General features: G+C 41.0%; 1 protein-coding gene across 2 annotated transcripts in view; it reads left to right on the forward strand.

Moving 5' to 3' along the window:
- LOC122554454 (cytosolic phospholipase A2-like) overlaps positions 1-15,882 on the forward strand; it is a 138,410-nt gene extending 122,528 nt beyond the window's left edge. For both annotated transcript variants that reach the window (XM_043699514.2, XM_043699513.2), the window contains 4 exons: positions 624-808; positions 5,966-6,161; positions 9,200-9,357; positions 10,919-15,882. In XM_043699514.2, coding sequence (XP_043555449.2) covers positions 624-808; positions 5,966-6,161; positions 9,200-9,357; positions 10,919-11,092 — 713 coding nt within the window. In that variant the 3' untranslated portion in view covers positions 11,093-15,882. The remainder of the gene's footprint in view (positions 1-623; positions 809-5,965; positions 6,162-9,199; positions 9,358-10,918) is intronic.
- The last annotated feature ends 2,136 nt before the right edge of the window (positions 15,883-18,018 follow it).

Genomic DNA, 18,018 nt, shown 5'->3' on the forward strand with positions numbered 1-18,018 from the left:
CCGATAGTGTTTCACAAGTTGGGAAGTTGTGGGCTGTGAGGAGCTGCCAAGAAAGAGGGTTGGAGGATGGAGGTAGGTGAGCCATCACCTGAGTAATTGTGGGGCAGGTTTGAGAGACCACATAGCATCATCCAGCAACTACTTCTTATGTTCTTACGTTATCATGTGAAGGAATAGAAGCCTATAATTCAAGCCAGGCTATTCAGAGTAGATTTAGGAATCACATCCTCAGATAATAAGTGGTAGAAAGGTGGAACCTTTTTCCACAGCAGTGGTAAATGCTAGCTCAAATTACTCATTTGAAATCTATGATCCATAAGTTTTTGCTAACCGAGAATATTAAGGAGGATGGAGTCTGCTGAATGGTTGGAGTTATTTACTAGTCTGAGGGCTATCTCACTGAATGCTGGAACAGGCTCAAGAACTGAGTAGCCTGTTTGTATCTCTCTTGCCTGCTTTTACTATGGCAAAAACCTAGCATTGTTTGACATAATTATTAAAATGATTTCCTCCTGCAATCCAGCAATGTAATCGATAAGGGGAAAGACTGGGAAAGGCAACTTCAGAGCAGTTTTCTCTTTGGGATATCTGAGTTAATATTTCTGTCTCCAATGTTCCTGCAGACCCAGATGAATTTGAAAGGATTTATGAACCACTTGATGTGAAAAGTAAGAAAATTCATGTGGTTGACAGCGGGCTCACTTTCAACCTCCCCTACCCATTAATACTGAGGCCCCAACGTGCTATTGACCTTATCATCTCCTTCGATTTTTCTGCCAGGCCAAGTGACTCCAGCCCACCTTTTAAGGTAAAAATATAGCTGACACTTCTTGAAATGCAAAACTTTACTTGAGTCAATATCTAAGAATAGTTTTGTCAATACTGACTACTAAGAAGATACTTGAAAGGACTTGAATCCATTTTGAAAGAGTCCTAATGTAAAATTTTAAGAGCAGTTCTTCAAACTTGGCATTAACATTTGCCTCAGATAGTTTTTCTATAAGTTTGGTTTGATTTATTTAGAATGTTAACGGTGTAAGAATGAGTCAGAATACAAATGCACGGTTCTATGAGGGATCAATGTGTGGTTCCTGTGATAAGTCACTATCCTTGGCCAACAATTCTTTGATGGGGTATGGGTGTTGCTTGCAATACTGCAGATGCTTGCATGTTATTCTGCTCTAACCCGATTACAAATGCCCACTAGTTTATCTGCTGTAGATAGGGTGTCCTTCAACCTTTACAATGATGCTTTCAGTTATAACTTGTCCCTCCCTCTATAAAGTAGTATGAATCTTATAGTTTGTTTGGCCAAGACCAAGTTGTGTCCAGTTATTTGATAGAATTATTTCGAAGAGGCCCAGTGGGTTTTAACTCTGTATGTTACCAAACTCGCCTCATTAATACTTGCACCTCTCCTTTGTCTGTTACATCCAATTCTGGCCACATCAGACCACCCACCATTCCCAAACAACTCATTATACTAGATATTCCAGAATTCATTGGTATTCTTTGCTCCAGCGCCATCTTTAAAAACGCGGCTGTTCAGAGCTATCTAGCACAGTTCCTGATTTGTGCCCCGGATATGACAGACAGGGAGGAATTAGCACCCCTCTGTGTGGACAGAGACTTGGAGCAGCAGTGAAGGCCACGACACCAGACCATACCAACCTGATCCCAGGTTAGCACCCACTTTAAACAGTCCAAGCTGTTTGGAGGAATCCCCAGATGTGTAGGAAAAAGGTCTCCACTCCACCAGCATTGAATTCAAGATGGCAGCAAAGTAGCAGGGCTGAACCTGGGGCTCGTCTACTCCCATCTCCTTGCTTCATTTTCCTTCTTTTATTTTTACTTTCGTTCTTTCTCTTTTCTTTTCACTTTGTTTTCTCTTCTTTTGAAGCCTGGACAGTGGTGGGTAAAGGAGGAGGTCTCCAGTGGCAGCAGCAGCAACACCAGGATGAGCCATACATGGCTCCACTCTGGCTTATGGCCTCTTGGTGAGTGAGGAACAGACTGGCCACTACCTTCGTCTCTATTTTTTTCTCATCTTTTCTTTCTTTCTCTTTTCATCTTCCTGACATCATGGGGAGGCCAGAGCAGTGTTGGTGAGGACTCCCAACTGCTGTACGCTCAGACCGTGGACTCCTGGCTGCAGTAGGCCCGGAGCGAGGACTGCTGCCTACGGTAAACCTGGAGCGGGACTCTTGCTGGTGACAGTGGTTCATCAACTGCGGCAGTTTCTGTGCCCGGAGCAGGGACTCCTGGCTGCGGTAGGCCCAGAGAGGCGCTTCTTGACTGCAATAGGCCTGGAGCAGGTACTCCTGACTGCAGTAGGCCCGGAGCAAGGACTCCTGGCTGCGGTATGCCTGGAATGGGGACCCCGGGTTGCGGTAGACTCGGAACGGGGACTCCTGGCTGCAGTACACCCGGAGCAGGGAATCCTGGCTGCAGTAGGCCTGGAGCGGGGACTCCTGGCTGCTGTAGGCCTGGAGCGGGGACTCCTGGCTGTAGTAGGCCCGCAGAGGGGACCTCTGGCTGCGGTAGGCCTGGAGCAGGGACTCCTGGCTGCAGTAGACCCGGAGTGGGGACTCCTGGCTGCGGTAGGCCAGGAGCGGGGCCTCCTGGCTGTGGTGGGCCCAGAATGGGGGCTCCTGGTTGTGTTGGGCCTGGAGCGGGGCCTCCTGGCTGTAGTGGGCCTATAGCGTGTGATCTTGACTGTGGTAGGCCCGGAGCAGGGGCTCTTACCGCGGTTGGCCCAGAGCGAGGCTCCTGGCTGCAGTAGCGGGTGACTCTTGACTGCGGTAGGCCCAGAGCGGGACTCCTGGCTGAGGTAGACCCGGAATGGGGGCTCTTGACTGCAGTAGGCCCAGATCGGGGAGTTCTTAACTGCACTAGGCCCTGACTGAGGGCTCGTGACTGTGGAGGGCCTAGAGCGGGGTCTCTTAACTTTGGAGGGCCCAGAGCAGGAACCCTACAGAAATCCTGGAACCATGTTTGGGAACCCAGCCAATGAAGTTGAACTACACTTAAGTCCTTTCTTTTATTCTACTTGTAACTCAAAATGGTGCCGGATTGTGGCACTAGAATAACTTTTCAGTGTAGCTCCCTAGAAACGTGATAATAAATAAAACATCATTTATTCATTCATTCAAGTGTCATCATCTTGTCTCCAATTCCTCACACTCTGTCTCTGCTACTGTATCCATCTCCCACCAAGACTCATGCTCTACCAAGCTTATTAATGGCAGTAATATCTTGCCTCACTGATGGTAATATGTTCCCCCACTTCACCATCAGCCAACCTAACCCCCAGCACCACTAACCCTCCAGGCCCTCTCACCTGCCTACTTACTCAGGACACTGCCCCACCTACAGCTGTGCAACCCACTTTCAATCCTTTAATACCTGCCACTGTCTGTGTCCAGGAAGGAAACAGTCTGCAGTGGGTCAGCAAGACTCCAGGCGGGTGGTGGGCTGCCCAACATTAGCTCCTCGCCCCTTTATGTGGAGAGCACCTTGATTCTGACCAACCCAGGTGGCTGACTGAGTGTTTCCAAACCCTCTTTTGGTATCAAACGCTGCCTTTGGCTGATTGCAGTAAGCTGATTATGATTGCCTTCATTCCTGATGAAGGGCTTTTGCCTGAAATGTCGATTTTCCTGCTCCTCGGATGCTGCCTGACCTGCTGTGCTTTTCCAGCACCACACTCTCGACGCTAATCTCCAGCATCTGCTGTCCTCACTTTCGCCTGCCTGATTGTGGTGGGACGCCCTGAGTAAAGGCCATCCCCTTTGACTTGACTGAGGTCTGCTGACCACCACGATGAGCTTCCTTTCTTTGTGTCTTTGTTAAATAGAAAGGGAAGACAAATGATATGACCCTCATATCTCTAGCTGAGGGGGACAATGTGCAGAAATCCAAGATGAGGCAAAGCAGAGTTTCTATGGGAATCCAGTCCAACCCACAGTGAGTGAGTGCTATTGCAATGAGAGAGAGGCTGGAAATGCAGCCTGAGCTGGGTGTGTGCTCCTGAATGCAGTATCCTTGCTTGCACCATAACAGTGACCATTGCCAGTACAGCCCAAGATGCAGCATTGAAGTGCAGAAATGGATCAGAGATACACCATGACGTTTCTTAGAAGTTGGCACATATCAGATGACAATATCGATGGATGTGGAGTGTTTGTGACTAATGACCAAAGCGCATGTCCTGAGATGTCGGTGCCGAATTTCCAACATGGAGGTTGTTTGGAGCAAGAGGCAAGCTGAATTCACCAGGTATATGCTTGCTCTCTATGATGCGTTTTCTCGACATCGAACTTGGTTGGCAAGTTTGGGAAGATGGAAAGCTGAATATTAACAAGACAAGTTGACCTGTCAAATAAGGTGTTTTCACAAGCAGTGTTCACCTTCATTGGTAACTCTCTGTTGCCTAACAAGAAACTCATTTTGCCATTTGTGAAGAGCATAAAAGATGGTGTAAGGTGCTCCCAGTGTTGAGATCTGCCTTGCCCAACTTCTCGCCTGATTGTGCCTCAAATCTCAGCACAGCCCATGTTGCTCCAACCCCTTTAAGAATCTAGCCTCTGCCTTCCTTCTGATCTGCTACAAGTTGAAGCTTTTTCGTTTCTCTTCACTGAAGTGAAGGGCAGCACGTTGGCTCAGTGGTTAGCACTGCTGCCTCACAGCGCCAAGGACCCAGGTTCAATTCCAGACTTGAGTGACTGTCTATGTGGAGTTTGCACATTCTCCCTGTGTCTGCGTGGGTTTCCTCTGGCTGCTCCATTTCCTCTCACAGTCACAAAGATGTGCAGGTTAGGTGTATTGGCCAGGCTAAATTGCCCATAGTGTTAGGTGCTTTAGTCAGAGGGAAATGGGTCTGGGTGGGTTACTCTTCAGAGGGTCAGTGTGGACTGGTTGGGCCGAAGGGCCTGTTTCCACACTGTAGGGAAGCTAATCTGAAGTGAAAAGTCAATGAGGTAGAGGCAGGATAAAAGTAAAACTCCATTTAGTCTCCGACTCAAAAATTGTAAGTCTTACTATAGATTCTGTTTATTTATTTGAAGTGAATATTAACTCCATTGTGACAGTCAATGAGTTGGTCATGGGGCAGAATCATGGTTTTAATTTACAAGAATCTACAATCTCATGATTGACCGTACAGCAAACAGACATTGCATTACAAGAAGATTACTCCTCCAGCAAAATGCAGTGTAGCAGCTAGTTGCATGATCCAAGTGATTTTAGGAATGGAATTGGGAGTAGCAACTTGATGTTAGGAAGAAATGCAGTTCCCAATCCTTGAACCTTTACGGGAATAATCACTTGCCAGTGATTTATGTTGGATTGGCCAGAGAGCATGCTCACTGTTCAATTAAGGGCATCAGACAGACCCTCAAGTTTGCCAGGCAATAGGAAGGCCTGTAGCAATGACACATCAGCAGCTCTACTGGCCAAGTTGGCAACAACTACCACTGTGCAAATAGAAAGGGGACCAGTTTAAAAAAACTATTTTTTTAAGAAGCTTTAATATGGATGTGTATGGTCTTTACGTTGGTAGAATGCTGCCATGGCAGCACGGTGGCACAGTGGTTAGCATGCTGCCTCACAGCGGCAGAGACCCGGGTTCAATTCTCGGGCAACTGTCTGTGTGGAGTTTGCACATTCTCCCTGTGTCTGCGTGGGTGCTCCGTTTTCCTCCCACAGTCCAAAGATGTGCAAGTTAGGTGAATTGGCCATGCTAAATTGCCCATAGTGTTAGGTGAAGGGGTAAATGTAGGGTAATGGGTCTGGGTGGGTTGCTCTTTGGAGGGTCACTGTGGACTTGTTGGGTCGAAGGGCCTGTTTCCACACTGTAAGTAATCTAATCTAATCTAATTTGAAAGATAAACTTTGTGGGATTTAGCAGCCTCATTCAACAAACTGCTCAGAGGAAACCTCAGCTTTGATCTGTGTAATTTGACAGGAGCTCCTCCTTGCAGAGAAGTGGGCAAGAATGAACAATCTGCCATTTCCTAAGATTGACACCAAGGTTTTTGACCGAGAAGGATTAAAAGAGTGTTACGTCTTCAAACCTAAAAACCCAATGACAGAGAAGGACTGTCCGACCATCATCCACTTTGTACTGGCAAACATCAACTTTAGGCATTATAAGGCACCAGGTAAGAAATTTATCAGAGCTTGACAGAAAATGACCTTTCTGAACTGTCTGCATCCGAATCCATAAAGAAATCAACTACTTTTTTCAATTTTCTGACCTCTTGCCCATGGATCCTATGTCTTGAAGCCTGGACATTGAATACCACACTTTTGTTTCAGCATAAAGGACAACCTTGCAAAGCCTTATTCTTCTGTCGCTGAACGGCTATGTATACACTAACTAATATGAGGCATGATGGAGGAAACTCCCCGCCCCACCATTGTAACTCCTCATAATCCACTCTGCCTCTGATTCACTACAAGAACTGAACGATGGGTTTTCTACTCTGTATGGTTATTCTCTTCTTTAGGCACTTACAAGTGAAGCTGGAAAGGGGACTTTGTCGTACTTTTAACAGCGAGCACTGAGTATGCTTCTTGTGGTCCTTTTGCTTTTGTCATGACCCTTAGCTTTACTAAAAACAGAAGAAGTCTGGATACTGATTGAGATGTAAAATAAAATGTCATTACCAATCCTTACACTACACTTGGGCTAAATTCTCTCAGTGTGAACATTTCCACTGTATCATCCTAATTTAAAGCATGGTCCAGTAATTTTGTGATGTCATTAACATACATTAAAATTTAATTAGAAATAATTTGACTTCTTTACCAGGCTGGTTGACTTTGCTGTACAGATTGGAGCATTATACCAATTTTATTTACTGTAAAGTTTCATTTGTTTATTTGATTCCAATCAAGGACCTTCCCCTACATGAGGCATGGGTCTCCAATTGCTAACAATGTGATAGTTATATAGGTACCCTGAGCAGCCAGGTGGACACTGCTCAATCTGACAATCAAACTTCCCACCAAAACAAGTCATTTTAGTCTAAATGTTATTAATTGGTAAAAGACTTTCAAAATGTTGTTTTGTGATATAGTGCTATATACATTCAATTCTTGTGATTATGTGGCCCCAGCCATTCATTCAGATCTATTGCCTGTGGCCACTTGCTTCTACCTAGTAGTATATCTTTGGACAAAGACCTTTTTATAAAGTGATGTTCTCTGTCTCCAGAAGCATGTGCAGTGTCTGATTTAAAACGCAGCACTGTCTCCAAAAGCCGAACTGTATAATTGAGGTAGAACGTTGAATTTAATGCAGTGCAAACAAATGTGAATACTTTTACAAGTATCACCACAGTTGCTATTATGAGTAATTATAATGCTCCTCATCACATGAGTGTTCCAATGTGAAAAGAATAAAGAGTTGAATCTAGTAAGATCTAATGAAACTCAATGTGCTATTGAAGCATGAACATTATCAATGAAGGTAAGAATTTCAAGATTGGAAAAGGACACTATTATGAATAAAGAAACGCTCACAGTTTGCTCACTTCCATTAAACACATTAAATCTGTCATCTATAGTTCTTGCATTTGGTAGTAACCCACTAAGAAATAATTCACTGTTTCTTAAAAATGAAAAGACGTTCATTTCTAGTTACCTGAATCTTGGCTGTTTAACCTCAAAGACAAATTTAAAGGCTTGAAATTGATGTCATTGTGGCATCAGCAAAACAATTGTCTCGTTCTAAAGCTTGTTCATTGGTTCAGCCTTGAACAGTCTGAAAAAAGAAGAAAGCCTCCACTCAGCCTAACTTGATGATTTCTCCCTGTCTAAAAGCAGACAAGCTGGGGCTTGCTGGTTTGAACACCAATGAACGGTACTAGTCTGAATCTTGAGAACTGTTAAAGTCAAAGTACCAAAGTTCAGTCTGTTCTGAGTGAAATATTAAGAAGCTTAGTCAATGAACAGCTGTGTGTGATCCTGAGATCAGGAAAGCCACAGGTTCAGTCTCCAATCCTATCAAAAGAGTTGATTTCAATTAGGGCAGCAATAGCTGTGGGTCCCCTGTATTGGCCTTTGTTGGGTTACATCTTCCAACAGATATGCAGAATACCTTGTAGGGACATACTCATGATATCATCATTATATTATGGCATGTGACCAAATGGTACAAAGCTCACAGTACCCATCTTACTGAGCTCTGTTCTCTTGAAGCATGACACACTGAGTGAAGCAGGTTACAGCACATAAGAATTACTTAGCTTAAGCACAGATACACAACTGCCTGTGATTGTAATAAATGTTCATAGATACCATGTATGCTAATACATGTTGGTGCATCACCTGAATTACAAGATCCATGCCTCGTCTTTGCATTACAAGAGCTAACCTATGTATCATAGCGTGACAATGGCAAATCACCAGTACATCAACTATTATCTCATATCAGTCTTAGCATACTAGAACTAGGAGTGTGTCAGCCATTGTTCCACCTATACATCACTGTCCTGTTACCTTCCTCTAGAAGGTGCTTCAGTGGAGACGTCAGGTGAGTATGATGTTCCCAATGATTGGGGAGTGCAGAGCTAAGGACATGGGATAGGCCATTTAAGATGAAGATGAGGAGAAATTCTTCACCTGCTGTACGGTGTCCCTGTGGAATTCTCTGATGCAGAAAACAGTTGAGGCCAAAACATTGAATATTTCCAAGAAGGAGTTTGATATTATTCTCACAGCTAAAGACGAAAGGGTTAAGGGAGATAGTGGGAAAAAGGTGCTGAGTTGGATGATTAGCCCTGATCATTTTGAATGGTGGTGCAGGTTCGAAGGGCTGAATAGCCTACTCCTGCTCCTATTCTCGATTTCAATGAGTGGATGGTTTCCATTGGCAAATATTGTGTTGTCATTCACTGCCTATCCATACACCAAGGAAAGTTTGAAATATAAACAGAAAATGTTGTAAATACTCAGCAGGTCAGAGAGCATATGTAGATGGAGAAATGGAGATAATGTTTAAAGTCACTGAATGACTTTAAAGTCATTAGAATGTTTGACTATTTGAACAGGGATTAGATGGCAGTAGCACCAGGGTGACTTCATCCTGGCATCAATTAATGCCTTAGAAAAAGAGAGTAGATGAAAATAGATCATGGGAAGTAAAGTGCTAATACTGACTGCTGTACTGAAACAAACCTTCTCTTTGCTAAAGGTGTTAAAAGAGAGAGCGAGAAAGAAATGGAGAATGTGGACTTTGACATCTTTGATGATGCTGATTCCCCATATTCTACTTTCAACTTCCAATATTCCAATAAGGCATTTACACTGCTTCATGACCTAATGGAGTTCAACACGCTTAACAATATTGAGGTATGTTTGAAACCACATGTTTGACCAAAGGTCTAATTTTTCATGGCAAATTAAAATTTTCTGTAGGACATCTTTGTTGTAGAGATAAACAATCTGTGTGCATTATGCTCTGAAGCCCTGTTTTATATCAGTCATCATAAAAACACAGGATAATTTGCAATAAATCTCAATATATTTGGTCCTCTTGTTCCCAATGTAGCAATTATATTAAAACACTTGAATATACAAAGGAAACTAACATTAGGGATTCCAGATATCAGGCACTTAAGTTAATAGAGAAGATCCAATAAGGGATGATGTATTAAGTTGAAGGAAGGTTATTAAAGCAGAAATACAAATGGGTTCAAGAAATAATGCGATGCAATCCTGAAGAGAGAAATGATGAGAGAGAAGCAGAGAAGAGGATGAATCAGAAATGAAGTGTCACACTCCAGCTCCATAGCCTTTTCCTGACCCACAAATGTTTTCATGTTGTACTCATAAATTCATCATTGGCATTGGAAGAACATGTGACATTGAATATTGATAAACCATGTAGCAACAAAATTGAGATCAAATTTCAAAGCCACTTAAGAGATACATCTGCATATCTAAATAGAATGGGATAAATTGATAGAGCATTTAATGGCAAATATTGACACAAAAAGCAAATTCAAAAATCGTGACAACACAAAATGAGATTTTGTTTAAATTCTTAATAATGTACAGATCAATATTGAGCCTTAGATAATAGGTGCAAAGATGACTTGACAAAGTGTTCAGAGGCAACATTCTGATGTGACAAGTGCTAATGGAAATATTCAGTGTGTGTGTTCCCAGTGCAGGAGATATGACACTACTGTTAAACCTGGCCACTCTGGTCCACACACACAAGTGCAGATGCATATGCAGCACAGTCACAGGAAAAGGCATTGGAACAGGAAGAGATTGCCAACAGACATTTTGGATTTAAAAATATAGTTATATTTTGTAATGCTTTCTATAAGGAGATGAATACATGGTCAAGCATGTCTTTTTTAATGCTGAAATCAAGTGGGACTGTATTTCGGATGCCTGCATATTTAATGCTTAGTGAAAGCCTTTGTTATAAATAAATAGCCACTACAACTGATCCAGAACAGCCTTTTTTATCTCAGATCTTATCTAAATGAACAGATTTCCTGTTGACTGGTTCCCGGTAATAGTGAAAGGTATTTAGTTCATTTATAACATACCTACGATTTGATAAACATGTCTTGCCTCTGGATACGAGTTTATTGTAACACTCCAGTTTTACACATAAGTGCACATTGTTTTAGCTAATATCGGCATTAGCCACAAATGCAGTGTTAAATATTAGCTGCTGTTTATACTTAATGTCAGAATTCTGCAAGTAACACTGTGGTAAAATAATATTCATCAATGCCCACAACACTTACCCCTCACAATGGACATGTCCACTTTACTGATCAAGTAAAAACTGACTGCTTAATTAGATCTGTTACGTTTCAATATCTAATCAATTACATCGTCGTTGCCAAGCATTTAAAAGACTGAAGTATTTATCTCCTCTTCCGAACAGTTGATTAAAGATGCCATAATCGAGAGCATTAAGTACAGACGACAGAATCCATCTCGCTGCTCTGTATCCCTCAGTGACGTAGAATACAGAAGATTGAAAAAGTCACTTAGTTTTGATGGGCTGCAGTCCAGGAGGAAGCGACATGCTGCAGAGGAACAACATAAACCAATTTAGCAGCAGCACTGCCACAGGAGGAGACTGGCATTTCCAGAGACTGGCAGTCAAATCTTAACTACCCAAGTCCACAATATTTACTCCTTGGATTGGACTACACATTGGATCTTACGTAATACCCTGACCGCAATCAGCGTATCAAAATAATAACACAAAAGAGCAGAATCCTACTTAAAAACAACAGTGATGATAATAACATAATGGACAAGCTGTGAAAGATAGAGTACACCAAATGGAAGATTCTATTGTCATGGTTAAAACCCACTTCCTTTTCACGCATTCTTTGTTTTCCCATCTATCTAGGGGAGGGGTCATACCTTGGCTCTCAACCAGTGCTGGTCTGAATTGATAAATGTGGACTAAGCAGAACATGGTGATGACAATATTATTGGTTCTTCTTTTCCCAGTCCACTTTGTAGCTAAGTTCCAACAATTACTTGCCTGAGGATCAGGAAGTCAATAATGATTACAATTATAAATTAAATCTTATCATATACTGCAGATTGCTGAGGGACAGAAATTAAAGTTAACTTTCAAAACATGTTTCTTTTTGGGATCTGTAACTCAAAGTGAGTGATAATAGTCACTTTGCATTCTGATTTTAGATAAAAAATAGTGTCATCAACTAGTCCTGTAGAATTTCTTTATCACACCTGATCTTTTATGTCTTAAGGACAGTGTAGCTTCTTGCAAACACAAGACTTGCTGGTTTTACACTGAGAATGTCTCATTAGCATTTCTTCATTCAGGTCGTCCACTAATAAATCTAGCAAGAGGACAAATGGATTCTGTGTTTATTTAGATAGATATCCAAACCAAGTATAAAGAGCTCCCGTTCATGGCATACAATGATAATATAGAAAACTCAATGTGGCCAAGTGAGACGTGTTTGTGGGGTTTGAAATATAACAAGCAGAATTATCAGAATCATCAGTCTCTTTACCGAAACTTCCAACTGTGTGATATATTGGTAACCATTTGCATAAATGACGCTTTGGGTAAAACAATAATCTATTGCCACATTTATTGTTAAAATTCCAACAAGACAAGGTTTTGAGAGCCAGTTTCTATTATATTGCCCTACAATGTGTTAAATTGGCTGGCCTCAGTTGGAATTCTATTGAAACATCAAATTGAATAGTATGTTCCCTGACACCACTTTAAAAAGATGGTGGTTCCCTATGTCACATCTAGACCAGATTTTTTGGGAGGAGACAGCATGCTCCATTTTCGCTCCTTTTCCATAATACCAGGAATGATGTGGTTTAGCTTCCAACATTCCACTTTACATTGATTGCACCAAGTCAGCTGAATAATACCCTGCCCCAACAGAGCACCACAGCTTAGCTTTACTTTTGCATTATATGTGTCATTTCTTGATTACCTAAATGTAAAACTGGCAAATGAATTCTTCAGAAAATTGTATTTATGGCTGAGATTTTGGAAAATGGCCAAACATACAACTTTCTGGTCAGTGGAAGTCATCGTCAACGTGGATCTCTTTATTAGTACGATTTCCCTCTCCTGAGTCCTCCACTATCACTTCCTTCAGACTGAGCTGCACGCTTTTACTCTGTCAGTGCTGAGGAAACATGGGAATCAATTGAGTTTGGGACAGTGTCAGTGATTTCCTTCCTGCCATAAAGGGAAAGAAGCTGCTTAGGCCAGATATTCCACCTCGCGGCACACAGCGAGAATGAGGAAAACTCGGTGTGGCCAAGCAAGTGAGGCGTGTTTGTGGGGTTTGAAATATAACAACCAGAGCAATCAGAATCATCAGTCTCTTTACCAAAATTCCAGCTGCGTGATATGTTGGTACCTTTTGCATTCATGACACTTTGGGTAAAACTATAATCTGTTGCCACATTTATTTTGAAATTCCAATAAGGCAAGGTTTTGAGAGCCAGTTTCTATTTTATAGTCCTTGGAGACCACACTATTCTCTGTTTATAAATCATCTTAATCCATATGACTTTTGATAACATGCATTATACACATTTGGAGGATTAAAAGCCCAATTGTTTTTCTCTTTCTCATCTGGTGGACCTGCCCCAAGGCCATGTCATTGAATTATTTTCAGGCTAATGTCACAGCTAAATTTTTAAGTGGGCGGTGGCTGCCAAGGGGGCACTCCCTGCATTTACCAGTTTGGTGAATCCGTTTGCAACTGCGCCCGTATGTGAGGTCTGCTCAGAAAGAACTCAGAGCTAGGGATGGAAACGGTGTCAGGGCAGTTCAGCAACTCCACCTGATTCAACAAAAATCTTTTTAAAGCAAAAGCGTAACTTTTCCAAGTAGGCAACCGACACCAAGAAACTGCATTTTATTTCACACACTTCGCCATCAAAATCATAATTGAACTCCTCTGACTGCTATAGGGTCTGATTTGAATATTTCAAATGGATTCGGTGTTGGGTGAGAGGTCCTGCTCTTTAAAAAGTCTGATTTGTGAAAAGGGTGTAAGGTTTTCCTATCCCCAATGTGATATAGAGAGATTAATGATACAGCCAGACTCATGGCAGATGAAATTTAACAAAGGGAATATGAACTGATATGTTTTAGTAGGACGGCTAGTGAGAGGCACTGTAAAGTCAATGGTGTGGTTCTAAAGGGTTGTGGGAAGAATTGAGAATTTTGCATTAAAAAACTTTGAAGGTGGGAGAACAAATTCCAAAAAGGGTAAATGGGATCCTTAGCTTTATTAATCAAAAGCAAGGAGATTATGCTTAAACTCTTAAATAACACTGATTAGGCTTCAAGTGGGTGTACTGTATTCAATTCTGGGCCTGCAAGAAAGCCCTAAAGAGATTTATTTCAATTATATGGAGAAACTGGTTTGCCTTCCTTAGAACAAAGATCATTAAGAGAAATAAAAACACAAAGCTGCAAGTGCTCAGGCAGGATCTGCAGAGAGAAGCAGAGTTAATATTTCAGGTCAATGAGTTTTTATCAAAACTGGGACATAGTTCTGATGAAAGGCCATTTGACCTGAAATGTGTCTCTGCTCAGACGTTGCCTGATATGCTGTTTGATTCCAGCGTTCCTAGTTTTTATTTTAGACTTTCCGAGTCGGAAGCTATTTTGCTTCAAGATTAAGAAATTTGATAAAGTTGTTCAAAATCACGAAGGACTTTATTAGAGGATTACGTAGGTTTGTATAGGGTTTCATTCACTTGTAGCACAACAATAATGATAGCCTCTGAAATGCCAGTGAAGGTTTATCAACTGCTCCCAGCCCTAAGTTAGATGCCTCTGTTGTTCCAAATGCAGGAAAGGTATTTCCTTCACTTGCATTGATCACAATTTATGCTGTCAGCTTCTGAGAGGAATCAGTCACTTTATAATGGATGAGAAAGGAGCATAGTATATCTTCACGTTATTTGATTCCACCAAAACATCAGTGCAGGGGATGGGAATTGTAGCCACTTTTTAGTTCTTCAAGAGCTGATCAGTACTCTGCGGGTGAACTGAATGTATGCCCTGCAGATATGCTATATTTCATCCAAACCACCCAAACCATTTAATAAGGGCTGCTTACTGGGACGGAGCATTGCTTCATAAACATGCATTCTGTTATTTCCCAGATACTCTTAGTAAGTTGAGGAACTTTCATACAGTAAGGTTATCTTCTATAAAAATAATGCTAAATGTTCAAATTCTTTTGAGTTTCAGTTATGGAACAATTGCACAGGCTGGATGCTGTGCTGTTTTAAAGATGTTATTGCAAAAGTTGAAATACATTTGATTTCCACCATATTCTTCAGTAATGATTGTATAAGACACATTGTGATTGGAGCACCCAGACTGAAGCATAATCATTCTAATATAGACCATCAGACCTTTTTTAAAGGGTGCTAAATAAATCATCTTGTATTGTTTTATATAATAATTGTTTTTTTATGTTTTATTTCTTAATTGAATGTTGATTCTGTTTTGATTAATAATACAAATGAAATGATCAGATCCAATGTGATAAATAATCAGTGGAATAATGCTCCTAAAGATCAATACTTTTCTAACTCAGTGAAAACTCTAACTCATGGGTAGAAAATTATTTGAAGACCAATGCCCAGTATTCTGCACAATAAAATGATGTTTAGGAGTTACCTGTGAAAGGTAAAGGCAATACCTAACCAATGGTGAGTTTGTTGTACAAACCAGAACACCCCGAAGTATAATCTCCAATCTGTGCTGATTTGATTCAGTTTGATTGCAGTCGGTTGGGCAGCTTCAAATGACTTTTATTTCATTTGGTTGGGGAAGAGTAAAAATGCAGTTCTGATTCATGATCCTGAGTGTATCCAGCAAATTCTGCTGGAAAATGCATGCAAATGTGAATGTCAGTTCTAATACTGTCTACAATTAGGCAGGTTGCTAGCGTTCGCTATCTGGGCTAATGATGAAAAACTGGGTGAGATGCCATGAGGACAGCCAGCAACCATTGATTCATCCAGCATCAATCAGCATCTTTTAAGAGAAGTGGGGAGAGGGAAAAACCGAAAAAAAAAAGAATGTTTATGATATATATTTCTAAACCTATTTAATTTAATCTCATGAATAGATTCTAAAAAATATTTGAGAATTCCAAGCATGTTGCTAAACATGGCTGGAATATTATTTTAGTCATTTGGTGTGTTAGGTTTTAACAAGTTAGGTGAATAAATATGTGTCACATTGTAATTGCTATTTACTTAAAGAATAAATGGTGTTGCTATGGGAAATTCTTGATATTTAACAAGTTTTAAAAACATTCCTATGTGGTTATTTAAATAAATGATTAAATAAATGCATGTGCTTGCTTTGATTTATATTTTTTAGAAGAATGATATCATAATTTCATTTGATAACATGATGGCTTGCATATTCAAACAGGTAATTATTCACTTATTGAAACACGATCTTTGCTGTTATGTACCTGGTTTTATAACTCCTCCATCCTTTCCTTGAGTTTTGATGATTGCAATTAAACATCAATCTATCTATCCCTGGTTTGCCAATATTATCATGACCACTGTTCTTCTGAACTGAACTCTCATGCTGCTTCTCAGTTCCAGATGTACTATCTTCTTCCAGTTTCCCCTTCACTGTCAATTGAAATTGAGAGTCATTACACTGTCTTCTACTTTCTCATTCTTCGTAGAATCCAAATTTACTGCACAGATGTTTCTTGGCTTTTCCCCATTTATGACTAAGATAAAGGGAACCTTTTTCCTCAGAGAGTCATGTGTCTTTGGAACCTAAAAGGCAGTGGAAACAGAATCTAAATATTTTTTAAGCCAGAGCTAGATAGATTTGTGGTAAGCAATGGGGTGAAGGGTTATCTGGGGTTGGCAAAAATGTGGAGTAATCAGATCAGCCATGATCTTAGAACATAAGAACAAGGAGCAGGAGTAGGCCTTCTGGTCCTTCGAGCCTGCTCCGCCATTCAATAAGATCATGGCTGATCTTTTCATGGACTCAGCTCCACTTAGCTGCCCTCTCACTATATTCTTTAATTCCTCCATTATTCAAAAAAATCTATCTTAGCTTTAAAAACATTTACTGAAGTAGCGTCAACTACTTCACTAGGCAGGGAATTCCATAGATTTACAATCATTTGGATGAAGAAGTTCCTTCTTAATTCAGTCCTAAATCTGTTCCCCCTAATTTTGAGGCTATGCCCTCTTGTTCTAGTTTCACCTGTCGGTGGAAACATCTTCTCTGTCTATCGTATCTATTCTATTCACTAACGGTTTTTTGAGAAATTTCTCTCTCAAAAAAAAAACTATCTTAAATTCTTACAGTGCAAAACAAAATCAAAATACCCCTGGATCTCGAGCTCCAGGGAAACAAAACACAAACATTTAACCACCAACAAACAATTATGCATACAAATCAGATCACAATGATTAAACTTTAAACTCTCTATATCTCTCTCACACAGACACACACACACAGAAACATTCTGCAAGCTGCAGCTGCTCTCTCTGTCTGTCTGTCTCTCTCTCTCTCTCACTCACACACACAAGAATTCGACCATAAATCAATCGCTGTCAGCAAGCGCCTTACTTAAACCCTTTGTTCATTTCCAAAATCTAATTATCCTACAGGCCTTATCTAAAACATTTAACAGTCTAGTAACACTACAACACTATGACTATTCTCTGCTATTTTACTTTTAATCATCCACTACCAATCTGCCAGCTTTCTAAACAGGTCTATCAGTGCTTCCAGAAAAACAATTTCCCCTCATTTATTCTGCCCTACAATTTCCCCTTTTATTCTGCCCTATCTATCTATAGGGTCTTATAAAATAATTTCCCCTTCTTTATTCTGCCCTATCTATCTATAGGGTCTTATATTTCTGCCCTATCTATCCATAGGGTCTTATATACACCACGTGGAATTTATTACTCAACAATTACTACTTTCTATTCTTACTCACCCCATACCCCACTGCGCAGTTTTCTTGACCAATTCTCCACGTCTCCTTCAACAGCAATTTACCCCTCACCTTTGGATCTTCGATCGGAGAGACCCTCCGGCAGGTTCCCACACCTCCAAGTCCCCAGGGACCACTTGAAGCCAACAGAATATAGTCCAAATTCACAGCAAAAATGCTAACTTTTTTTTGTTGGGTCCCCTTATTCTGTCAGTCTCGGGAGTGTCCCCGATGGACCAAGAAGCGCCCTGTTACTGCCGCCCTCTCTCCAGGTGGGTCTCTGCATGACCCTGATCGCAGCCCCAAATTTGTTGTGGAGAAAATATAGAGAATCAGCAGGAGACGCAGAGAGTTCTTCAAGAAGTAGGTCTTTTATTTACAAACAAAAAACCGTGACACTGAGAAACCAGATTCTCGAATGCCCCCGAACCTCAGGGTCCGTGGATTTTTATATCTTTTTAATCATGTTTCTGTTAGCTTATCAGCATGTACAACTATATTAATC

The sequence above is a fragment of the Chiloscyllium plagiosum genome, unplaced genomic scaffold (genome assembly GCF_037043375.1).
Source record: "Chiloscyllium plagiosum isolate Xiang-an unplaced genomic scaffold, Cpla_swu_hap1 HiC_scaffold_9, whole genome shotgun sequence".
Taxonomy (NCBI): Eukaryota; Metazoa; Chordata; class Chondrichthyes; order Orectolobiformes; family Hemiscylliidae; genus Chiloscyllium; species Chiloscyllium plagiosum.